General features: G+C 34.4%; 2 protein-coding genes across 2 annotated transcripts in view; one reads left to right on the top strand and one right to left on the bottom strand.

Annotated features, from left to right (window-relative positions):
* Positions 1–94: 94 nt before the first annotated feature.
* On the top strand, positions 95–966 carry mRpL23 (mitochondrial ribosomal protein L23). Its single transcript, XM_072540142.1, has 3 exons — positions 95–340; positions 395–674; positions 728–966. Exons 1-3 carry the CDS (start codon positions 327–329, stop codon positions 887–889), a joined length of 456 nt encoding a protein of 151 aa, XP_072396243.1. The 5' UTR covers positions 95–326; the 3' UTR covers positions 890–966.
* A 428-nt stretch (positions 967–1,394) lies between these two features.
* Positions 1,395–19,358, bottom strand: part of LOC140448381 (nose resistant to fluoxetine protein 6-like) — a 23,729-nt gene continuing 5,765 nt past the window's right edge. Inside the window, exons 4-12 of the mRNA XM_072541469.1 lie at positions 19,226–19,358; positions 18,596–18,690; positions 18,308–18,501; positions 17,850–18,013; positions 14,661–14,829; positions 11,762–11,955; positions 11,367–11,698; positions 3,286–3,428; positions 1,395–1,902 (exon numbers count right to left, since the gene is read on the bottom strand). Of these exons, the coding sequence (XP_072397570.1) occupies positions 1,558–1,902; positions 3,286–3,428; positions 11,367–11,698; positions 11,762–11,955; positions 14,661–14,829; positions 17,850–18,013; positions 18,308–18,501; positions 18,596–18,690; positions 19,226–19,358 (1,769 nt within the window). The 3' untranslated portion in view covers positions 1,395–1,557. The remainder of the gene's footprint in view (positions 1,903–3,285; positions 3,429–11,366; positions 11,699–11,761; positions 11,956–14,660; positions 14,830–17,849; positions 18,014–18,307; positions 18,502–18,595; positions 18,691–19,225) is intronic.

Here is a 19,358-nt window from a genome sequence, read left to right as displayed (position 1 = left end):
ATGAAGTTAGCAGCGAGTACAATTTTTTTTTTCGAAAAAATATAATCTTTTTTTAGATAAAAAACACAAATACTTATGTGGACTTAATATGATGTAAAAACTATTGGGCAATGAAAAGTTTAATGCACTAATGCATTTATGTTCTAAATCACACTATAAGTAATTTGACGATATGTAAAGAATTTAAAAAGTAAATGTCAGAATATATTGAAACAAGAAGAAACGATCCTCCATAACCTAAATTCCTAAATAAATATAGTAGGTTTTAAGAAAAATAATTGTAATATAGTTTTATTAATGAATTAAAAGCATAATAAATAACAAAAATGTCTACTAGATGGTAATTATGTTTATATTTACTCTGTTACGACAATTTTAAATGTACATTTTGCAGGTATCCCATATATCAAAAAGGAGGGCCCCAGTTGAGGGTGTTCCTTCCAAACTTCTGGATGAAACTGGTTAGGCCTCCTCATGCGCAACCCGCTAATATCGTTACCTTTTCCTGTTCTATGGAAATGACTAAACACGATATTAAAAATTATTTAGAAAAAATTTATGATGTTAAGTGTGCGGATGTACGTACTAGGATACACATGCCGAAAACTAGAAGAGAGAAAACTCACGGATATGTTGTCAAAGACGACGATATAAAATACGCCTATGTCACATTGGTAAATATTTGTTAAAAGGTTTTTTCATTGAATTGTATTCGGATTTGTTTTAGCCCAAAGGAGAGGAGTTTAAGTTTCCAGATTTGTTTGAAGGCAGTGTTAATAAAGAAATGGAAGATCATAAGAAAGCTCTAAAGCAAGCCAAGGAGGGATATCAAGATTTTGTGTCTAAAAACAAAGAGAGACAGAACATGCCAGGGTGGTTTACTTTATGAGTAATTAGTGTCATTGTATATTGTTATCATGATTATTATAGTTTTTCTTAACTAAAATATATACTGTTTAAATAATAGCATTCATTTATTTCATTTCCATGAATATAGATTCAGTGAAATGTGTTAAAACTTATGAGATGAATAGCAATGGTATCTGGAGATGATACATCAAAAAAAAATTCTCAATGCTAGATCAAGGAAAATTATGTAATAAATAAGACTCTGGCATTTAGTGTGGCTTCAATGCAATGACTTTATCATAGATATCCCATAAGTCTCTTTGATAACATGTAAGCCTCTGGGTCAATTAGGATTATAAATAGTGGATGTTTTTCTTCTTGTTTAGTTTTATTAACCCTAAACAACTGCTCCATAAGCTCCCTGTATAATTCAAAATATTTTATATCAGCATAGGACTTAAAAGTATAAGGTTGTTAATAATCTATTCACATCTTTTACATGCCCTCCAATGAATAATTTATATTCCGAGAAACTAAAGACACAATAAAAATAATAAATATTTATTTAAATAAAAATAAATTATTTGTAGAGTATTTACATATCACTAATTAAAAAATATCACTGGATAAACATGTAACATCCCATTAATTAACTCTATTTTTAAGGAATTTTGCATGTGAAATAAAATGATCTAGTTAAATGTCCAATTAGGACTCTTGTATATGCACAATAACTGTTTTATCCTCATCATCAACTGAGTGATCTCCTGTATCATCCACACTAACATGTTTATCAGATGTTTCCATGGTATTGTTAGATCCCTGAAATACAAGTGCTGGTTTTTCTTCCTTGTTGTTATTGATAGTATGATGTGCTGCTATAGGTGAGAGTTTGATAATAGGAGTTACTCTGCCGTCTTGCTCCAACGTTGGTGGATCTTTGTTTTTACTGAAAATGAGTTTTTCGATGCCGATTATTGGTGATTCAAAGAACATACTGAGCATGAGTCCAAAGGTGTATGCCATAACGATGTCTCCAAATGTTGCATAGATCTGGAAAACAGGTTAAAGTATTTTAGTAAAAGTGAAACTTTTTCTTAGAGGAATGGTCGAATTTGTTGGTTCTTTTCAATGTTAGAGTAAAGTGACCCAAAAGTAGGCACCAGCCCGAGAGTGAGCACATCCGTTTTTATTAAAATATATATTTTAGAAGTGGTAGTGACATATATTCTATACGTTTTCAACTTTGGCCTGTAGAAATACAGACCCTCTGCTGGCAAATTGATAAGTTACATCTTTGTGAGGCCATTGTATAAAAAGTAGCAGTATAATTTATGTATTATAAAAAATTTTCCAATAAAATCCTTTATAAAAAGGTATATAAAAAACCCAGTCGGGCTATGTTAAAAAGACAAAACGTTTTCGGAATAAGTATTCCATCATCAGTGTCAATATATTACATGAATGTAGCCACTAAATATGAGGGTAAAAACCCTTTAAAAATTAATATATGAAGTTTAGTTTACATTATGTCGTGTTTACAAATAGGATGGTAAAGTTACCGTTGGATTGGTAACATGGCGACATATGACTCTACATTAAGTTGCAAGTCCTGAGACGGTATGTCTACGAGGACTTTATTAAAGCAACTGAGTTGCTTTAATAAAGTCCTCGTTGCTGCCATTGAAGGTAGATGTTCAAAATTAGAAGGTGCATTACATCTGTGCAAGTACCTGTACAAAAGCAGAAGGTTATCTTTGAACTTAAAACTCTGTCACTATAATACAGTGTACAATTTATATGCATCCGAATGTTTAAACATGATGAAGAAAGAGCCATTACGAAAACGAAATAAAAAATAGGAAAATTTTGAGTTTATAAAACAATCATGAGTTTATGAACATTTATAGGATCTTATTACGAACATGAGAAAACAAAAAACGATGTATGATTATCTAGAACGTATGAAGCCTCAGAGTGATCCATCTCATTCACTTTTCAACCTCAAGACCATTATCTTATTCAAAATGAGCAAAAGTCAGGTTAAAAAACGATTTGCAACAAGGGGATATTTCACCTGGTGATCTCTAAGATGGTCAAGGTCTCAGGGATAAGGTGAAATCTACTAAGAATTTTATCCCTCTCACTATCCCAAGTGGTTACAAGAAGGGAAAGAGGAACATTCCATTAAAATAAAAACCTGCGCTGGCTGATGAGAAAAATTGAGTCTACAGAAAGATGTAAAAATCTTCGCGGTCCTTAAGAGACCTAAACGGCAACAAAAAAGAATAAAAATAATAAAGAAATCACACTGAGAAGCATACCTGTCACAAGGTATCCTGTTTACAAGGATAACTCTTGCTACTATCATTCATTTTGACTCTCTAACCTTCAATTTCGACGCTGTGGAACGCCAAAAAAATTATAAGTACTTACAGTGCTAAATACAGATGCGTAATTGGGTTCCCTCAAAGTCGCCGCTGTATACAGCTGTACGGCCCCATGACATAAGAAAGCCGAGTAACTTAAACGACTGAGAAGAACAAAAGGTTTCCAGCTAAGTATTGGATCAATCCACGCTGAAAAGAAAAATCTTGTTAATCCTTCTATTAATATAATAATTTCTTCTGCTAAGAAAAATTCTTAACAACTAAATCTACCAGCTCAACTGATTAAGATGGCCATAGCTTGTCAAATGCAAAGGTTAAAGTAGAAAATTCGTAGATGCCAGTTGTTTGCCATCTCTGTATTAAACAGACGGCTTCTGTAGTAAAAAAGTAGTAATTCGTATGAGCTAATTAAGAACGGGTTATTAAACAAGCATTCACTGATAAAGTTATTGTTTGAAGGATATAAATTTTTTTTGTCGCCACTTTATTTACAATCTGTTCTTAGCATAGGAACAATAAGGAAAATTTTTTGACAAATATTTAGTGTAGGAATTTTCTCCAGATAGAAAATATCTTTAATAATAGTTTACTATATATTAATATTGAACATATTATTATTATCTATCTATCTATATATATATATATATATATATATATATATATATATATATATATATATATATATATATATATTCAGGGATTCTACAGTATTAACTGCCTTCCTCTCTCTGTTGTCCCATTCTCCATCGTTTAGGCCTCTCTTACTCATGGCGTCGTCTACTTCGTTCCTCCAGGATTTTCGGGGTCGTCCTCTTTTCCTCCTTCCCATGGGGCTCCATTCGGTTATTCTCTTTATCCATCTGCTGTCGCTAGTTCTTCTTACATGTCCATACCACTTTAGTCTTTTTTGTTCTATATATGTTAGTATGTCTGTTTCTATTGATGTTCTTTGCTTTATTTCGTCATTACTTCTCCTATCCATTCTTGTTACTCCGCAGCATCTTTGCAGGCATTCCGTCTCTGTTGCTACTATCTTACTGCTGTTTTTCTTGTTTATAATCTAATTTTCAGCCCCATATGTCGTAATACTTCGCACTAATGTTTTATAAATCTGTGTTTTTGTCTTAATATTTACGTATCTATCCCACCACACTGAGTTAAGTTGTTGGATTGCTGTTCTTGTTTGTCCTAATCTTTGTGTAATTTCTTTCTCTGTTGTTGCCTTTTCCGTGATTATAAACCCCAAGTATTTGAATTTATCCTTTCCTTTGATTGTTACGTTGTCATCAATCTGTAGATCTTCTATGTTTTCTTCACTTGTAGATAGGCACTCTGTTTTCGCGAGGTTAATATCTAGGCCAGCCTTGGTATATTCTTCTTGTAGTTTCTTTATCATGTAGCTGAGGTGGTCTTGGTCTTGTGCAATCACCACTTGATCGTCTGCAAAGCTTAACGTATATAGGTATTCGTTCCGTACCGGTACTCCCATGCCTTCGAATTTTCTTTTCCATGTAGTCAAGGCTTTCTCTAAGTATATTTTGAATAGGGTTGGAGATGTGGAACAACCCTGCAGGAGCCGTTTTGTTTTGGTGAAGTCTCCTATGATTCTTGTTCCCATTTTAATGGACACTTTATTTTCTTTATACAGAGCTTTTGTAGCTTCTATGAGTTCCGTCTGTATTTCTAATTTGTACATTGCCTAATTATTATTATCTACCTAGATCTATTATTCAATTCCGTTGCTTTAAATCGTTTTAAACGACGCACTTCACCTGTGGTTTTGTGTAGCTCATGCTAACGCACTTGTACATTACCATGATCACTGGCTTTATATTTTTGTTGATTACTCTAACGTGTTATTTCTGTTTTTACTGATGATATTTTCAAGTCTCACTCGATCAGATGATTCTTGGTTAGGTCAGATTAATCAAGTAAGAGTTAGAAATACATATGGGAAGGTTTAGAGATATAAACCAGGAAACAAAAGACATGATTAGGAAAGAAAACAGAGCCAAAAAGAGAGCCAGAAGAACAAGAAACAAGGAAGACAAAAACAGAATAACCCCTCTAAACAGAGAAGTGAAAACGGCACCAGCAGAACACAGAAGCCGAAGGTGGAACAACCACGTACAAGAAATGGATGAACAGGGTCCAAATATTCGAAATATTAGGAAACTATCAGAAAACCCATCCCCCATTACATGGAGAAAATGGCATCGTCTATACCATTGAAGAAAAAGCCGAGGTGATGAGGAGGACTCTACAGAGAGAGTGTACACTAAATTATCAACAGGACGAAAACAGACTTCATCTAAGAAGTCGAAGAAAACCAAGAAATGCCCTAAGAAGCAGACGAGATAATCACACCCACATCTCCACAAGAAATAAACGAACTAATAAAAAATGGTTCACCAAAAAAAGCACCTGGTGTAAATGAAATTTCAAACAGAGCTCTAAAATATCTGCCAGCGAAAGCAATTGTATTTTTAACAAACATCACAAATGCGATAATCAGATACAGGCTCTTCCCAAAACCGATGGAAGGAAGCCCACGTTATTATGATTCCAAAGCCAGGAAAAAACCACACAAGTCAGCAAGATTGTAGAAAGAGTCATACTAAGCAGACTCCAATCAGAAACAAACAGGTTAGAAATAGTCCCAGAAGCTCAGTTTGGATTCAGAGCAGAACACTCCAGCGAACTACAAGTACTCAGACTAAAAGAGTACATAACAGCCGGATTTAACGACAACCAGTATGCAGGAGCAGCCTTCCTGGACGTAAGCAAAGCCTTCAACAGAGTCTGGCATGAATGACTGACATGAAAAATGAGAAGCTATGGATACAGCGGAGCCATGACAGGACTAATCTCATCATACTTGGGCGGTCGGAGCTTTATGGTTCGGATAGGACAAGTCCTGTCCAAGCAATGAGCTCTGGAAGCCAGAGTGCCACAGGGAGCGGTCCTGTCACCTCTACTGTATACAATATACAGTAGGCTGATGTTCCAAGAATACGAGGAACACTTCTCAGTCTATGCAGATGACACAGCAATTGCGGCTAAACACAGAAACATTGATGTAGCTGTAAACAACTTACAATCAGCATTGGATAACATAGAAGAATTGAGTATTCATTGGAAAATAGCCATCATCTCAGAAAAAACTCAAGCATTCATGTTTAAAAAGTTAAGAGAAACTCCAGACGAACAGCTTACAGTACAAAACAATCCCGTCGAATGGAAAAGAGAAGCAAAATACTTAGGAGTCACAATGGATCAAGGACGAAACTTCACGCAACATGTGGACCAAACCATCCAAAAACAACCACAGCGAGAGCGGCAATAAGAGGACTCATAGGTAGAAAAAGCAAATTAAAACTAAAAACGGAAATAAGACTGATTAACAGCATCATACTTCCAATAATATCACATGCATCTCTCGCATGGGAACACATAAGTAAATCAAACAAAAAGAGGATACAAGCAGCACATAATAAGAGTCTTAGAGAAGCGGTAAATATACCCCGATACGTTTCTGAACGTTTTCTGTTCAGAAAACTGAAACAAGTAAGGGTAGCGGACACGATGGAAGAAAAAGCCAGAACAAAGTTTGCTGAGCAAGAGAACCCGATACTGCGAGAGATAATAAGATATGATGCGTTCCATCGATGGAAGCACAGCAGACCAAAACAGAAAATCCTGGCCAACATCTTTAAAAAAGTTACAAAAAGCTTTAAAAACGGCTTCGTCCACCAAAAAAATTACAAAACTACTATCGAAAAGGCGAAAGCCACCAAAAAAAGTTAACAAAAAACCTTAAACCCGGCAACAAGAGGCTCACATCCTCGAGCGCCAAGTCGCCGAACACGGAGCGGAGACTTGGGGCTCGAGCAAGCAATTTCACGATGATAAGTCACCAGAGATAGTAGGAAAAGAGAGTCATACGCTAACCTGCTTAGATTGGGGTAGGATATTGTGTTGGAGTTATTGTTCCCAGGACTTTCACACGACAAGCACTTCGCTGAAAGAGAGCCCCTATCGTGCATCAGAGTACTATAGGAGGGAAAGGGCTGGTCTGGAGCATTGGGACGCGTTGGAGTGACTGCTGAGTACAAGAGTTATTCCTCCTAGTCCCAATGAATTGTAACACCATAGTGTCATTCTTAAGGGGTGTAAAAGTCTCACAGGCTGGGTTAAATAAAATTGCTTGCTTGCTGTCATTCTGCACAGGATCTTATTTTAAAATCTTTGGAAGATTTTAATGTTTGAGTTACTAACAGCAGCTCAGAGTTCTATTCCGTATGTCTATACCGACTTTAGGATTAATTTGTAGGTTAGGAGTTTATTTTCTATTTTTAGTCTGGATTTCCCATAAACATATAATACAAGATAGACTGATCATTGCAATATCCGCCCGTTCCCCCAGTTCGACAGAGAAAACTGACACAAAGCAGTCCCTGCATATCTTTCTAAATTTATCGACCACGTGATCTAGATGACCAATGGTCACGTAGTCGATAAACTTGGCCCATTAGACAGAGATGCAGGGACTGCTTTACGTCAGTTTTCTCTATCGCACTGGGGGAACGCGACAGTACTTCAGCAGTCAATCTATCTTGTATTATATGTCTATGGGATTTTCTGCCAACCAGACAGTACGTTCGGTGCAGTTTTAAATCCAATTATTTACGTTTTGTAAAGATATGTGTGCCCCACGTCATACGTCGATCTACATGCATACCAAGTTACTTTACGCCATTGTTTTCTTCAAGCTATATACCACTCATCGTTACCCTTTTCATTGCGAAGGTTAAGTGTTTTTATATGGCTTCGTTTGCTTTCATTTTTCATTTGTTCAGCCAAAGGTCGATCTTGTTGAGACAATTTTGTAGGTTTTTCGAAGCAGTGCTTGCATTTTGATGTGATGCTAATATTACAGTCTTATCCGCGAATGTATCCACCATTGTTGAGTGTGTTGCTGGGAAATCCATGATGTATAGAAGGTAAAGCATAGGTCCAAGACCACTGCCTTGGGATACATCTGATTCAACTGGGTACAAGTCAGCACATTCCTCTTGGTCTCTAATTAGTAAGTATCTGTTAGTTAGATAAGATTCCAGCACACCATAGAATATATGCGGTAGATGCTTTTTAATTTTAAAGAGTAGGCCAATGTGTCAGACCTTATCAAAAGCCTGACTTATATCTAGAAAGGCTAAGGAACAGTATCGTCCATTTTCTAGATAGTTGTCGATTTGTTTTACAATTCTATTGTTGGATAGTGCTATGTTCACGACTGAAACCAAACTGGTAATCAAGTATGATCTTTTTGTTTTCTAGGGTCCATTGAACTCGTTTTACTAACAATTTCTCAAATAATTTGGATATAATTGACAATAGACTGAATGGCTTATCTTCAGGTTACTTCGCTAGGTTCGGCACCGTTATGACTTCCGCTACTTTCGATTATTGCAAAAAATAACTAAGTCTTACAATATCATTGAATATCTGCAGAATATAATTCGTACCCTTACTAGCTGTTGTAAGATTTCCCCCGTTATAAGGTCGCAGTCAGGATATTTGTTCGGGTCGATTTCTTCCATGATAATTAGTGTTGCCCAAATGCAAGAACAAGACGAGACTTAGACAGTCTTGGTCTTGGTCTTGTGCCAATACACCTGGTCTTGGTCTTGGTCTTGGTATTGCACTCCCGGTCTTGGTCTTGGTCTTGCAGCAAGAGTCTTGCAAGTCTTGCAGTTACCTATTAGCCTATTGCTATTTATTAAACGTGACTAGGGGAGTTTGAAGCCACGATCTAAGCGATCCGTGCCTATGCCCTAACTAACCTAGCTATCTACGATGCCCCACGAAAGTCAATCAAACATGGTTAAAACACAAAAAAACCAAATTAGTGACATAAACTTGACTGTATTTTAAAGAACATTTTCTGTCTAGAAAGGTATTGATAGACCTCCATCATATATGAAACGGAAATCTTAAACAAGATTGGTACGTGGCAAAAATCCACATACAAGTATCAAGGGCACATATTCTTTAGGTGATAAGATAACAAACTATAATCTCCACTTATTAAAGCAATATAAATGTTATTAACAATCTTAGCTCTACTTTTATACAAAAAACTAACTTGAAAAAATAAAGAATGGGTAAGAAAGCAATGATAATCAAAAAAAGTTATTTTAAATTAAGGAGATATCTACTTAAAAAATACATTCATTTACCAAAATAAAGTAGTAGGAACATTTTTTTAGGAACCAGAATTTTGGTTTTTCAGGAAGAAATATTTGTAATTCTTTTTTGTAAAAAGATATTAGATGCTTCCTTAAACGTGAAGTGTTTCTGTTTTTCATTTTCATTTTAACCTTTCCATGTAGGCACAATTTAAACAAAGCAATTTGGGATGCATGAATTATTTCGAAAAACTCATCAAATTTCCTTTTAGGTCTTTTAGATCTATAATTCCAACACTCACTACTCCGACTAAAAGTATTTGAATCTTTGTCCCCCATGTCAAATTGTAAACTTGTCAAATGAAGTTTAGTGATGTTAAAAAAGTAACTATAAAAATGTCCGTTACTTTCAATACCCTAAGTATCTAATAACAAACCGAGAATTATATATCGTTACTTCGTTATTCTAAATATTTCGGTATTTTGTTTACACGGCAAGCGACATTATCTGTTATTAATAAACGTTTGAATATTATCGCGCTCTTTCAGCAAATTTGGTTTAACCGAATGATCTCATCGCACACTCAGCAGAAATAATGCTTAGTCTTAGGCCGATAAGATTTGTTTATTTAGATTCCTTCTAACTAAATTATAATGGGAAAAAAATTGTATTATTAAGTGGGTGTCCATAATAATAAGTGTTATATTTTTTATTAGTAAGGTGACATATTTTTAAAAAATTTCGATACGATATTACTGTCGGCGTAGCAATGAAAGATTATTTTATGATTAGAGGGCGGCTATTCTCAAAATCTGGACAATTAATTTCAGAGCGAAGAAGTCGTATGCTGGAAAAGAATGTACAAAATATTTTATTTTTACATTGTAATTATGACCTCTGAGCACGTGTCAAATATGTTGTTTTTAATGAATATTTTGATTGATGATTTTCATGTATGTTTATTACATATTTTTTTGCGTCTCATAGAGTCTTTAAGCATATACCCGAACTACAATACTCGCTAAAACGACACTCCGTCCTAACTGCAAGACGCAAGAGTCTCGCAGGCTTAGTCTTGTTCTTGCGTAAATCTTGCAGGGTCAGTCTTGGTCTTGGTCTTGCTAAAATTAGGCGGTCTTGGTCTTGGTCTTGGTCTTGCGAAAACGCAAGAACAAGACCAAGACTGCAAGACCAAGACCGATTTTGGGCAACACTAATGATAATTGATTACAATTCTCTGTGTGTAAATTTCTCTATTGTCAACATTTGAATCGGCTCGTCTTCCTATATCTTGAGTTTCTGTTGAGTTTAATACAAAATTATGTGGTAGGAATACTTTTACTAAATGTTCACTGAATGCTTTGGCTTTTGCTGCATTATTTTTTGTCTATTGTTCAACGATGTTTCTAAATGGTGGTATTGACTTTATAGTATTCTTTAGGTATCTTGTGGCTTTCCAGAGTGAATATTTAGTATTAATTGATGGAGACAATTGTTCAAGGCGATTTTGTATTGTAACCGTTTGTTAATTTGACTGATAACCATTTGTATCAATTGTTTTAATTTCCTTTTTTCTGCGATCTTCTGTTTTGCTCTTATCCGGCAACAAAAAAGCACTTTTGTCGATTTTCTACTTTTCTGTTTATTGGTCTTCTATATTCTGCATTTTTGCTGTAATGTTTTAATTTTTCTATTTTGTATCTTTCATTCTTGGTTCCCTATGAATAGTGAGATCTTTTTGCTAAGCCCAAGCTCTTAAATTTTCCATTTTTTGGCGAGTCTCTCTATATTCCCATAAAGTGCATTATACATTTAAACAGATAATCAAAAACTTAAAAGAAATGAAAAAAGCTGTAACTTTAAACCCACAACTGATTACCATTTCAACAAAAAAGTATATCAATCACACTGAGTAATTAAAGCTTTTTTACTTACGTCCTTTTCCAGATGACACAGCAATTATTAACCACGCTATACCAAGAGCAAAAGTAAAATGATGAAATCCAGCATACACAGCCGATAAAATTGTCATCTCCTTAAATTCTGGCATATAAAAGATGTAACCCACATGAAGAGTACCTAGAGTTACAACAACGGCCAAAAACCATCCTGTACGAGTTAGCCATTGCGGAAGTTTGAATGTGGAATGTTTCAGTTTGTACTTGATGAAGCCTGTCAGGACTCCCAGGAAATACGGACTGGCACGCATGTGGGACGGGATATAAATGTTCCTAAACGTCGGATTACTAACTGGATCTCTTAATAACCTAAAAAAAGCAATATAATGTACATAAAAACTTTTATTTGCATAAATAAAATGTTATACTCACTTTGTATAGACCAATAATATTGGCGTTTCATTATTAAGGTATACGGAGGTCCCTACAACCAGTATCGAGCACGCTATTATAGCCACAATAAGAACGACTCCATACAGCACGTTCCACTTCAATAAGAGTACCAACAATGGTACTGTCAAGAAGTAATGCATATCACAAGTGATGTACCAGGACTGGAACATACACTAAAAACAAAGTAACTCGTGAAAAAGTAACTCGTGAAAAATGTGTGTACAGTTCATCCGCCTGTCTATACACAACAGCATACATCGAACAAAGCCATAAGATGATGGTCACTGATTGTTGATTCACCTACTGGCAATTGTAAATTGTGTTTTGACAACGTTTTTAGTGTGTTTATAAATGATTTTCATGTCATTTAAATATTCAAATGATTTTTCGTACTTTAAATATACATATTTTTTAACAAACAGTTGTTACAACCACTAACTGTAACTTCGTGTTTGATTTATTAGGGTAAGAATTTATTTATTAGCTAACGACGAATAATATAATATTTATTCTAACCTCTAAATTTACATTTCGTGATTTAAATATGGCTAAAACCACGTCAATGGAGTGATATAAAATTTTTTAAGGATTTTTTTTTGTATGCCTGGTAAACTATTGAATTCTCAAATCCAACTTCGTTAAATATATTGGAGTATTTTGAACTGGAAAACAATGAATGGAGGGTCTTTGGAGCCATCTGTTCAAAAGATAACATACTGAAATGTATGTTCGCTTATCAAAATACATATTGAACAATTCTTTATTTAAGAGAGTTGCTTCTGTATTATAAATATCACGACGGACAATATGTTCAATCACAAAAAGGAAAGAAAATAATCATCTCCCTTTCCGAATACTTTGCCTTGAAGGATTATTTTCAATAATCTGTATTTAGTGCCGTTTCTCATTATGTGTCCGAGATATTCTAACTTTCTCCTTTTAATCGTATACATGACTTCTCTTTCTTTCCCCATTCTTCGTAGTACAGTCTCGTTGGTTATCTTGTCCGTCCATGATATCCTTAGGATTCTTCTGTATAGCCACATCTCGAAGGCTGCAAGTTTTTTCTCCATCGCTTCAGTGAGTTTCCAGGATTCAACTCCATAGTATAATATCAAGAGATATAACATCGTAGGAGCCTTACTTTTATCTCCAGATTAAGGTTGTGGCTTTTAAAGAGTTTGGCCATGTTGTTGAATGCACTCCTAGCCTTCTCTATTCTACATTTTACTTCTTGTGAGTGATCCCATTGTTCGTTTACTATTGTTCCAAGATAGGTAAACTGTTTTACTCGGCCCACTGGTGTATTCTTGATAATCAGTCCTTGCAAAAGAACAATTTTTAAAGGGTACGTAAACCAGAATATCTAGAACTTTTTCAACAAATCTGTTATAGAATTATTTCAACAAAACCTGTAACCATATTGTCATGATTTTATTTTGAAAATATTTAATTCCCCAAAAACTTCTACCATTATTCATAGCCCGGCCAAGTTGTTAAAAGTACAGCTCAAAGCATTCGCGTATCGCTCATACGTATCATAAGTAAAACAAATGCAAAAATCGTCCGCATCGAAAAAGCAAAAAAAAACTTCCTTTTTTTTTATTGCGACACTTCTGTAAGAGATCGGTGGTTCTCACAAGGCTATTGTGAGATGGGCTATTCAAACTTTTGAACCATGACTAAAAAGAATTATGGGACCTCTGATCCAAATATTTAAAGCTAGTCGTGCACTGGGGTACATTCCCAAAGCTTGGAAAAGAGCGAGGGTGGGGTTTATTCCTAAACCAGAAAAATCAGATTACGTCTTCAAAAATTCATATTAAAAACTATAAATAAAATCTTGAATAAAAACATAAAAAAGACCAATCTTAATAAAACCTTACTGCACCAGCGGCAATGGACCTATCAAGCAGGGAAATTAAGTGAAGGAGTCCTGTACAATTTGAGTCGGAACTCGACCAGAAAGAAGTCACAGTTGCTGCATTATTGCACGTGGAAGGTGCATTTTTAACAAATCTATGAAGTGAAAACATAGCTACAAACAAGGAAGAAAATCAACAACACACAACATGCAAGTAGATTATTCAGAGGTTTCAGAGCAGAATAATATCCACAGATACGTATAAAGGTGCCAAGTTAAGCGCAACTAAGAGGTAACATCAAGGGGGTGTATTGTCAACAACATTATGGAATATAGGGCTTAGCAGCCAAGGTAGCTGAATCCAGGGTTTCGCAGACGATATTGTAATAGTGGCTAGGGGAAAATGTCCCAGTACTGTTGCAGATATGAGTGTTTAGTCATGAAGGGGTGCATGAGAATAAACGAGCAGATTTGTTGGCAAACAAAGCTCGAGAGAAACCTTTATAGCCTAGAAACGTCTGTGGATTCTGCAAGAAACGAAGCTTAGAAGTAGCTGATAAGGAATCATCAAAAAAATAAACCACCCAATGGCAAATCCGGGCTAAGAATTCTAAGAAAAATATTGACCCCAGTAAGCGAAAAATTAAAACGGTCTCCCAAAATGATGGCTGGACATTGTGGTTTAAGAAAACACTCATACTAAATAGGTAAGATGAATGGAATTATGGTGCAGGAAATGCGAAATGGAAGAAGAGTCATATACTTCTTATGCCATTGCAATGTGCTAAATAATATGAGTCAGGAATTTACTGGCCAATTGAAGGTGACGGTATACAATTTTTAAGTAATATTAATACTATCTTCTCTTGCGTAAGTTGCTAGTCTTTGAATATATATTATCATTTTGGAAATGTGACTAGGTCAGAAACCATCCATTAAATTGCTGTCTTATAAAATAGTAAAGAAGACGATTGCGAACATTTTGCTCGACAAAATATATTGAATTCTACTTACCAAATTTTCTGTGTTGACATAGTTATTTACATATGCTAAGTTGGCCCACCAGGTCTCCACACAACGATTTCTTTCGACTCCAATTCTCTCTTGCCAAAATGGTCCACTACCCAGGCTCACATATACGGTACAGTAGAATAACAAAACGATGGCATATGCTGGTGTCATCCTAAAAAAAAACATTAACGAGTTGACAAAAGAATGCAACTAAGTATATAATCCATTCTTGTGTGGATTTTTAGTAGTACATTTGAAGAATTTGCGTTAAAAAGAATTACATGAGCCTTTTTTGTATTGTAATTCATCTTGACTGCTTCTCGACGTCCTTACAAGGAAAATTCACCCAAACCAGCCGATAGTTTTAAGTCAACTTAAATCATCCTCTTTCACAAATCAATTCAGTCATTAAAACTCTTGTTTTCAGATTCATGTGTAATAAAATATTGTCCGCTCCTGTAACGATAAGCGTTACTTTTCACCTTTTTCTAATCTTTTATCTCTTTAAATAGAAATAACGTAGTTCTTTTCGCCTGTTGGGTAGAAAATTTACAACACCGGCCTCTACATGCGTAATTATTTATATTTGGGAGTTCTGTTTGTATCGCAAAGCAATACATAGTCACTGGACAATCAGTATGTCGAGACATATGATCGATTTTAATATGTAACTAATAAAATTGTTCCACGTGCTGTCAAGCATTCCATCCTGTACCTTTGAAGAATAATACCTAGTTTTAGTACAGTTGTATGATTGTCAATGTCAATTTTTGGACCCCAAATAAGATGCAAAATGTTTCCCCCTAAAATGCCCCTCGTAGAGAAAAAAACGGAAGCAACCGATTTACCAAGAATCTGTACGCCGCACAAAAAATACTTCAAATAAAAAGAGATCATTATGAACAAAAATGTCTATTAGCACTTTTTGTGTAGAATAAACCGTTCTCTCAGAAACATCGTTTAATGCGACCGTCGATAAAAATTCGATATATTTTGATCAGAGTGCTCCATAGACAAAAATTAACATGTGTTTTAAAAGTAAAGACTGTAGCTTCCGTGTGCAATATTTGTCTTTTGTCACAAATGAAATCAGTTTCTATAAATCTGTTCAATAAATAAACATTGCGTGATTTTTCCCATTTTTATGATTCTCAATCAAGATCAATAAAATGTATCACTGTTATTGACTGGTCGTAGTGGAATTTCTATTTTCAGAGCCTAGTCTTCAACTACCTATAAAATAAAAATTTCGATTTTGAGTTTTGGCAACAAATATGAGTCACTTGAAATATGCTTAAAAACGCAAAATTTAAACTTTTACATTACAAATGATCGCACGTCACGGAAAATGGCTCCACGAAGACGGTATTAAGTGGAATTTGTAGCTGAAATTGTTTAGTTTCGAAAAACGGTACACGTAAGACGTAAGTACCACTTCATTTATTTTACATTAAAACTACTCTGGCTAACTTTAAGGAATTATTTTCTAGCGGGACATATAAGTCTAGCCTTGAACAACGCGATTTCATTGGTTGTAGTTACTGTCATGCGATATGCAGTGCGAATTCTTCAAAGTGTATTTTTTATTGTTGAAATAACGTCTAGAGTGTTTTGTTTATAATAAATGGCAGGATAAGTTTTTTGTTTAACTAATTTGTTTTTTGTGGTTTTGAATGTTTAGTCACTAAAAATGACATTTGTTTCATTGGTACTTGAGAGTACCGTTGGGAATAATTGTAATATATTTTTTTTTTATTTCAGACATTGGCGGTAAAAAAAAGGTTTGACTGACGCTGAATTATTAGAACTTATGATGATGATTTTGATGATTTTAAATGAAATGATGGTTTTGATGATATGTTGCCTCCATTAGATAATCCAGAAGATACTGATGTTGAATCAGTTGATAATGAGGTGTATATATCTACTGCTGGAATAGATTCACAAATAAATCGATAAGAAGAGGCAAATAATGAAGCCTAATGAACATCAAGATCAAGAGCCTAATAACTACATGGAACCTGAATGTCCAGAAAGAAAATGTAGTAAATTGGAAAAAACCACAGAAATTATAATTATAATAAAATTATTTTTTTTATAACTTTTACACCACTATAAAACTACTCGAGAAGCTGAAACTACTTTAGCTTGCGGTACGATCCAAGCTAATAGAAAGGATCTTCCTAAAAACCTGTTAGAAGATAAAAAACTAGCTAGAGGTGATTTTGACTACCGTATTTCTAATACAGGGATTTCCTTTTTTAATTGGAAGGATAATCGCATAGTCACCACTGCTTTCAACTTCCACGGGAGTGAATGAACCACGTTGAAACAAAAACAACGGGATGACAGAAATATCAACATTCCAGCACCCCAAATAATAAAAGATTATAACGAATCAATGGGCAGCGTACACCATCACGACCAACTAAGGTAATTTTACAGTTTGGCCAGAAGATCTAGTAACTGGTGGCATCGACTTTTTTGGGTATGTCTAGAAATAAACTTTGTAAATAGTTTTGTTATAGCTAAAAAAGTATTAGGGCCACCTCCAAAAAATTTGTTGGATTTTCGTAGAGACCTTACTAGTAACCTCTGTTTTGCTTCCCTCCACAGAACAAACAAGACTCCAAGAAGAAGAAAACGACGGCATAATTTTAGCGTTCCTTCAGAAATAAGATTGTCCAATAGAGTAAATCACTCGCCAAAATTTGTTGACCGAAGGAGAAGATGTAAAGTTTGAAGTACGAACAGAACACAATCTAAACCGATGTCATTTGCTCTTTATTTAAAGTTTTTCTATATATTAATCAAAATAAGAAGTGTTTCATAGAATATTATGAGATAAATATTTAAAATATATAGTTACTATAATATGCATTAATATTTTCTTCCACTCTGAATTTATCCCAGCAATATTTTTCAGTACCATATTGTTTTAGTAACAACACAACATTAATTATGAAAATTAAATTGTTTAAAATTGATTAAAAAATGTTTATGGGATCTTCTATTCATTAAAAAAGTGTTATCTCTATGATATCAATATCTGGGATATAAGTATGGTTCCGGTTATTGCTAAGTACTTCTGGGACTGAAAAGGTTAAGGTTCCAAAATTGACATTCTCAGTTAAATCCAGCTTATTTTTATGATTTTTAGAGATGAAATGTCTGACGACTTTGTTTTCTTACCTTATCAATCGATGTACGTAAATCAACCCTACTTTTAGAACATTGCTGGAATGCTTCAAAGTTAAGAGAATGATGTAGCTGGCAAGAAATCCTGAGACGAGGAAAAATGTGTCCACTATCATCGGTCCATTTAAAACTACTCCTGCTTCAAATTTCGAGTACATCTAAAAATGCAAAAGACGAAATGTGATTAAAATTTTAAACAATATGAAGAACAAACTCATTTCGATCATTTGTTAATACATGCACAGCCCTTGCTTCGTCATTCATCGTGTGTTTCATTTGTTTTAATTCCATAGTTATGTTCCAGTTTTATTTAACACGAAAATCTAATTAAATTCTTAGTCTTATAGATTATGTTGCCTCAGCATCACAATTACGATTTTTTTTTGACGGCTGTATATAAAAAATAATTAAAAATGATTATTTTAATGATACAAATACTTGTTGTTGCTTACCTGTTCTATAAAAATGGGATTGATAAGAGGGGATCCAAAAGTAAACATGCATCTATGTCCAAATATGATCAGAAACATCGACAGCACACGCACGCCAGCTAAGCATTCCAAACCGTCCTCATTGGTAGTCTTGGTAGCTAGTTTCTTCAGGTTTTTCGGAAAGGAAAAACACAAAAACAGATCGTGCCATTTTCCTAAAAATCATAGAAATAAATTGAAATACGCAGATGTTGAAAATATCAATTCACATTTTAAACATATATCAAAAATATTTAATTAGAAACTTACCTGTTACTTTTGGCATGCATCTGTCGTCATCTCTAGTAATCATGTCATATATTGAGCATCCTATTACTATTACAATGCACAATGACGCAATAAATCTATAAAAGAAACACATTTTACTGATAACTTAGAAGATAACATAAAATTTACGAAATTAATAAAGATCAACATAAGGAATATTTCGTTTTGTTCGGTCTTCAGCTCTGAAGATGACAATTGAAGATTGTCGAAACATAAGGTAGCTTAGTTAAATTTTTAATTCATCTTCTATAGTGGTTCATTTTTCAGGAAAGTAGTAGAATATTAAAAATACTCTAGATTAATAAAATAACAAATGCAGAGGTACTCAGAAGAATGAGAAAAGGAAAAGAACCACTGTTGTCCATCAAAAGTCGAAAACTTCAATATATTGGACATGTTATGCGGGAAGTATCCACTTCTATCAAACATAATCCGGCGAAAAATTGTGGGAAGGAGAAGTATAAATAGAAGAAAAATGTCGGTGCGAAATTTAAGAAAATGGTTTGTTTTTAACTCCAATCAACTGTTCCGTGCAGCTGCATCTAATATCCAAATAGCAATAATAATAGCCAAACTTCGAAACGGAGAAACGTTAAGAAGATATATACTTACATAAATACGGCATCTCCTGTGGATACTTTATACTCCTCACGGATTTGGCAGTTTTTTTTGTCAACGTCAATTGTTAAAATTGTCTCGTTAAAATCGTGGTTGATAATTTCGGCAAAAGATGTCAGCTGCTGTT

The sequence above is a fragment of the Diabrotica undecimpunctata genome, chromosome 8 (genome assembly GCF_040954645.1).
Source record: "Diabrotica undecimpunctata isolate CICGRU chromosome 8, icDiaUnde3, whole genome shotgun sequence".
NCBI lineage: Eukaryota > Metazoa > Arthropoda > Insecta > Coleoptera > Chrysomelidae > Diabrotica > Diabrotica undecimpunctata.
The sequence above is the reverse complement of the archived record's forward strand: the minus strand, read 5'-3'. Positions and strand labels throughout refer to the sequence as shown.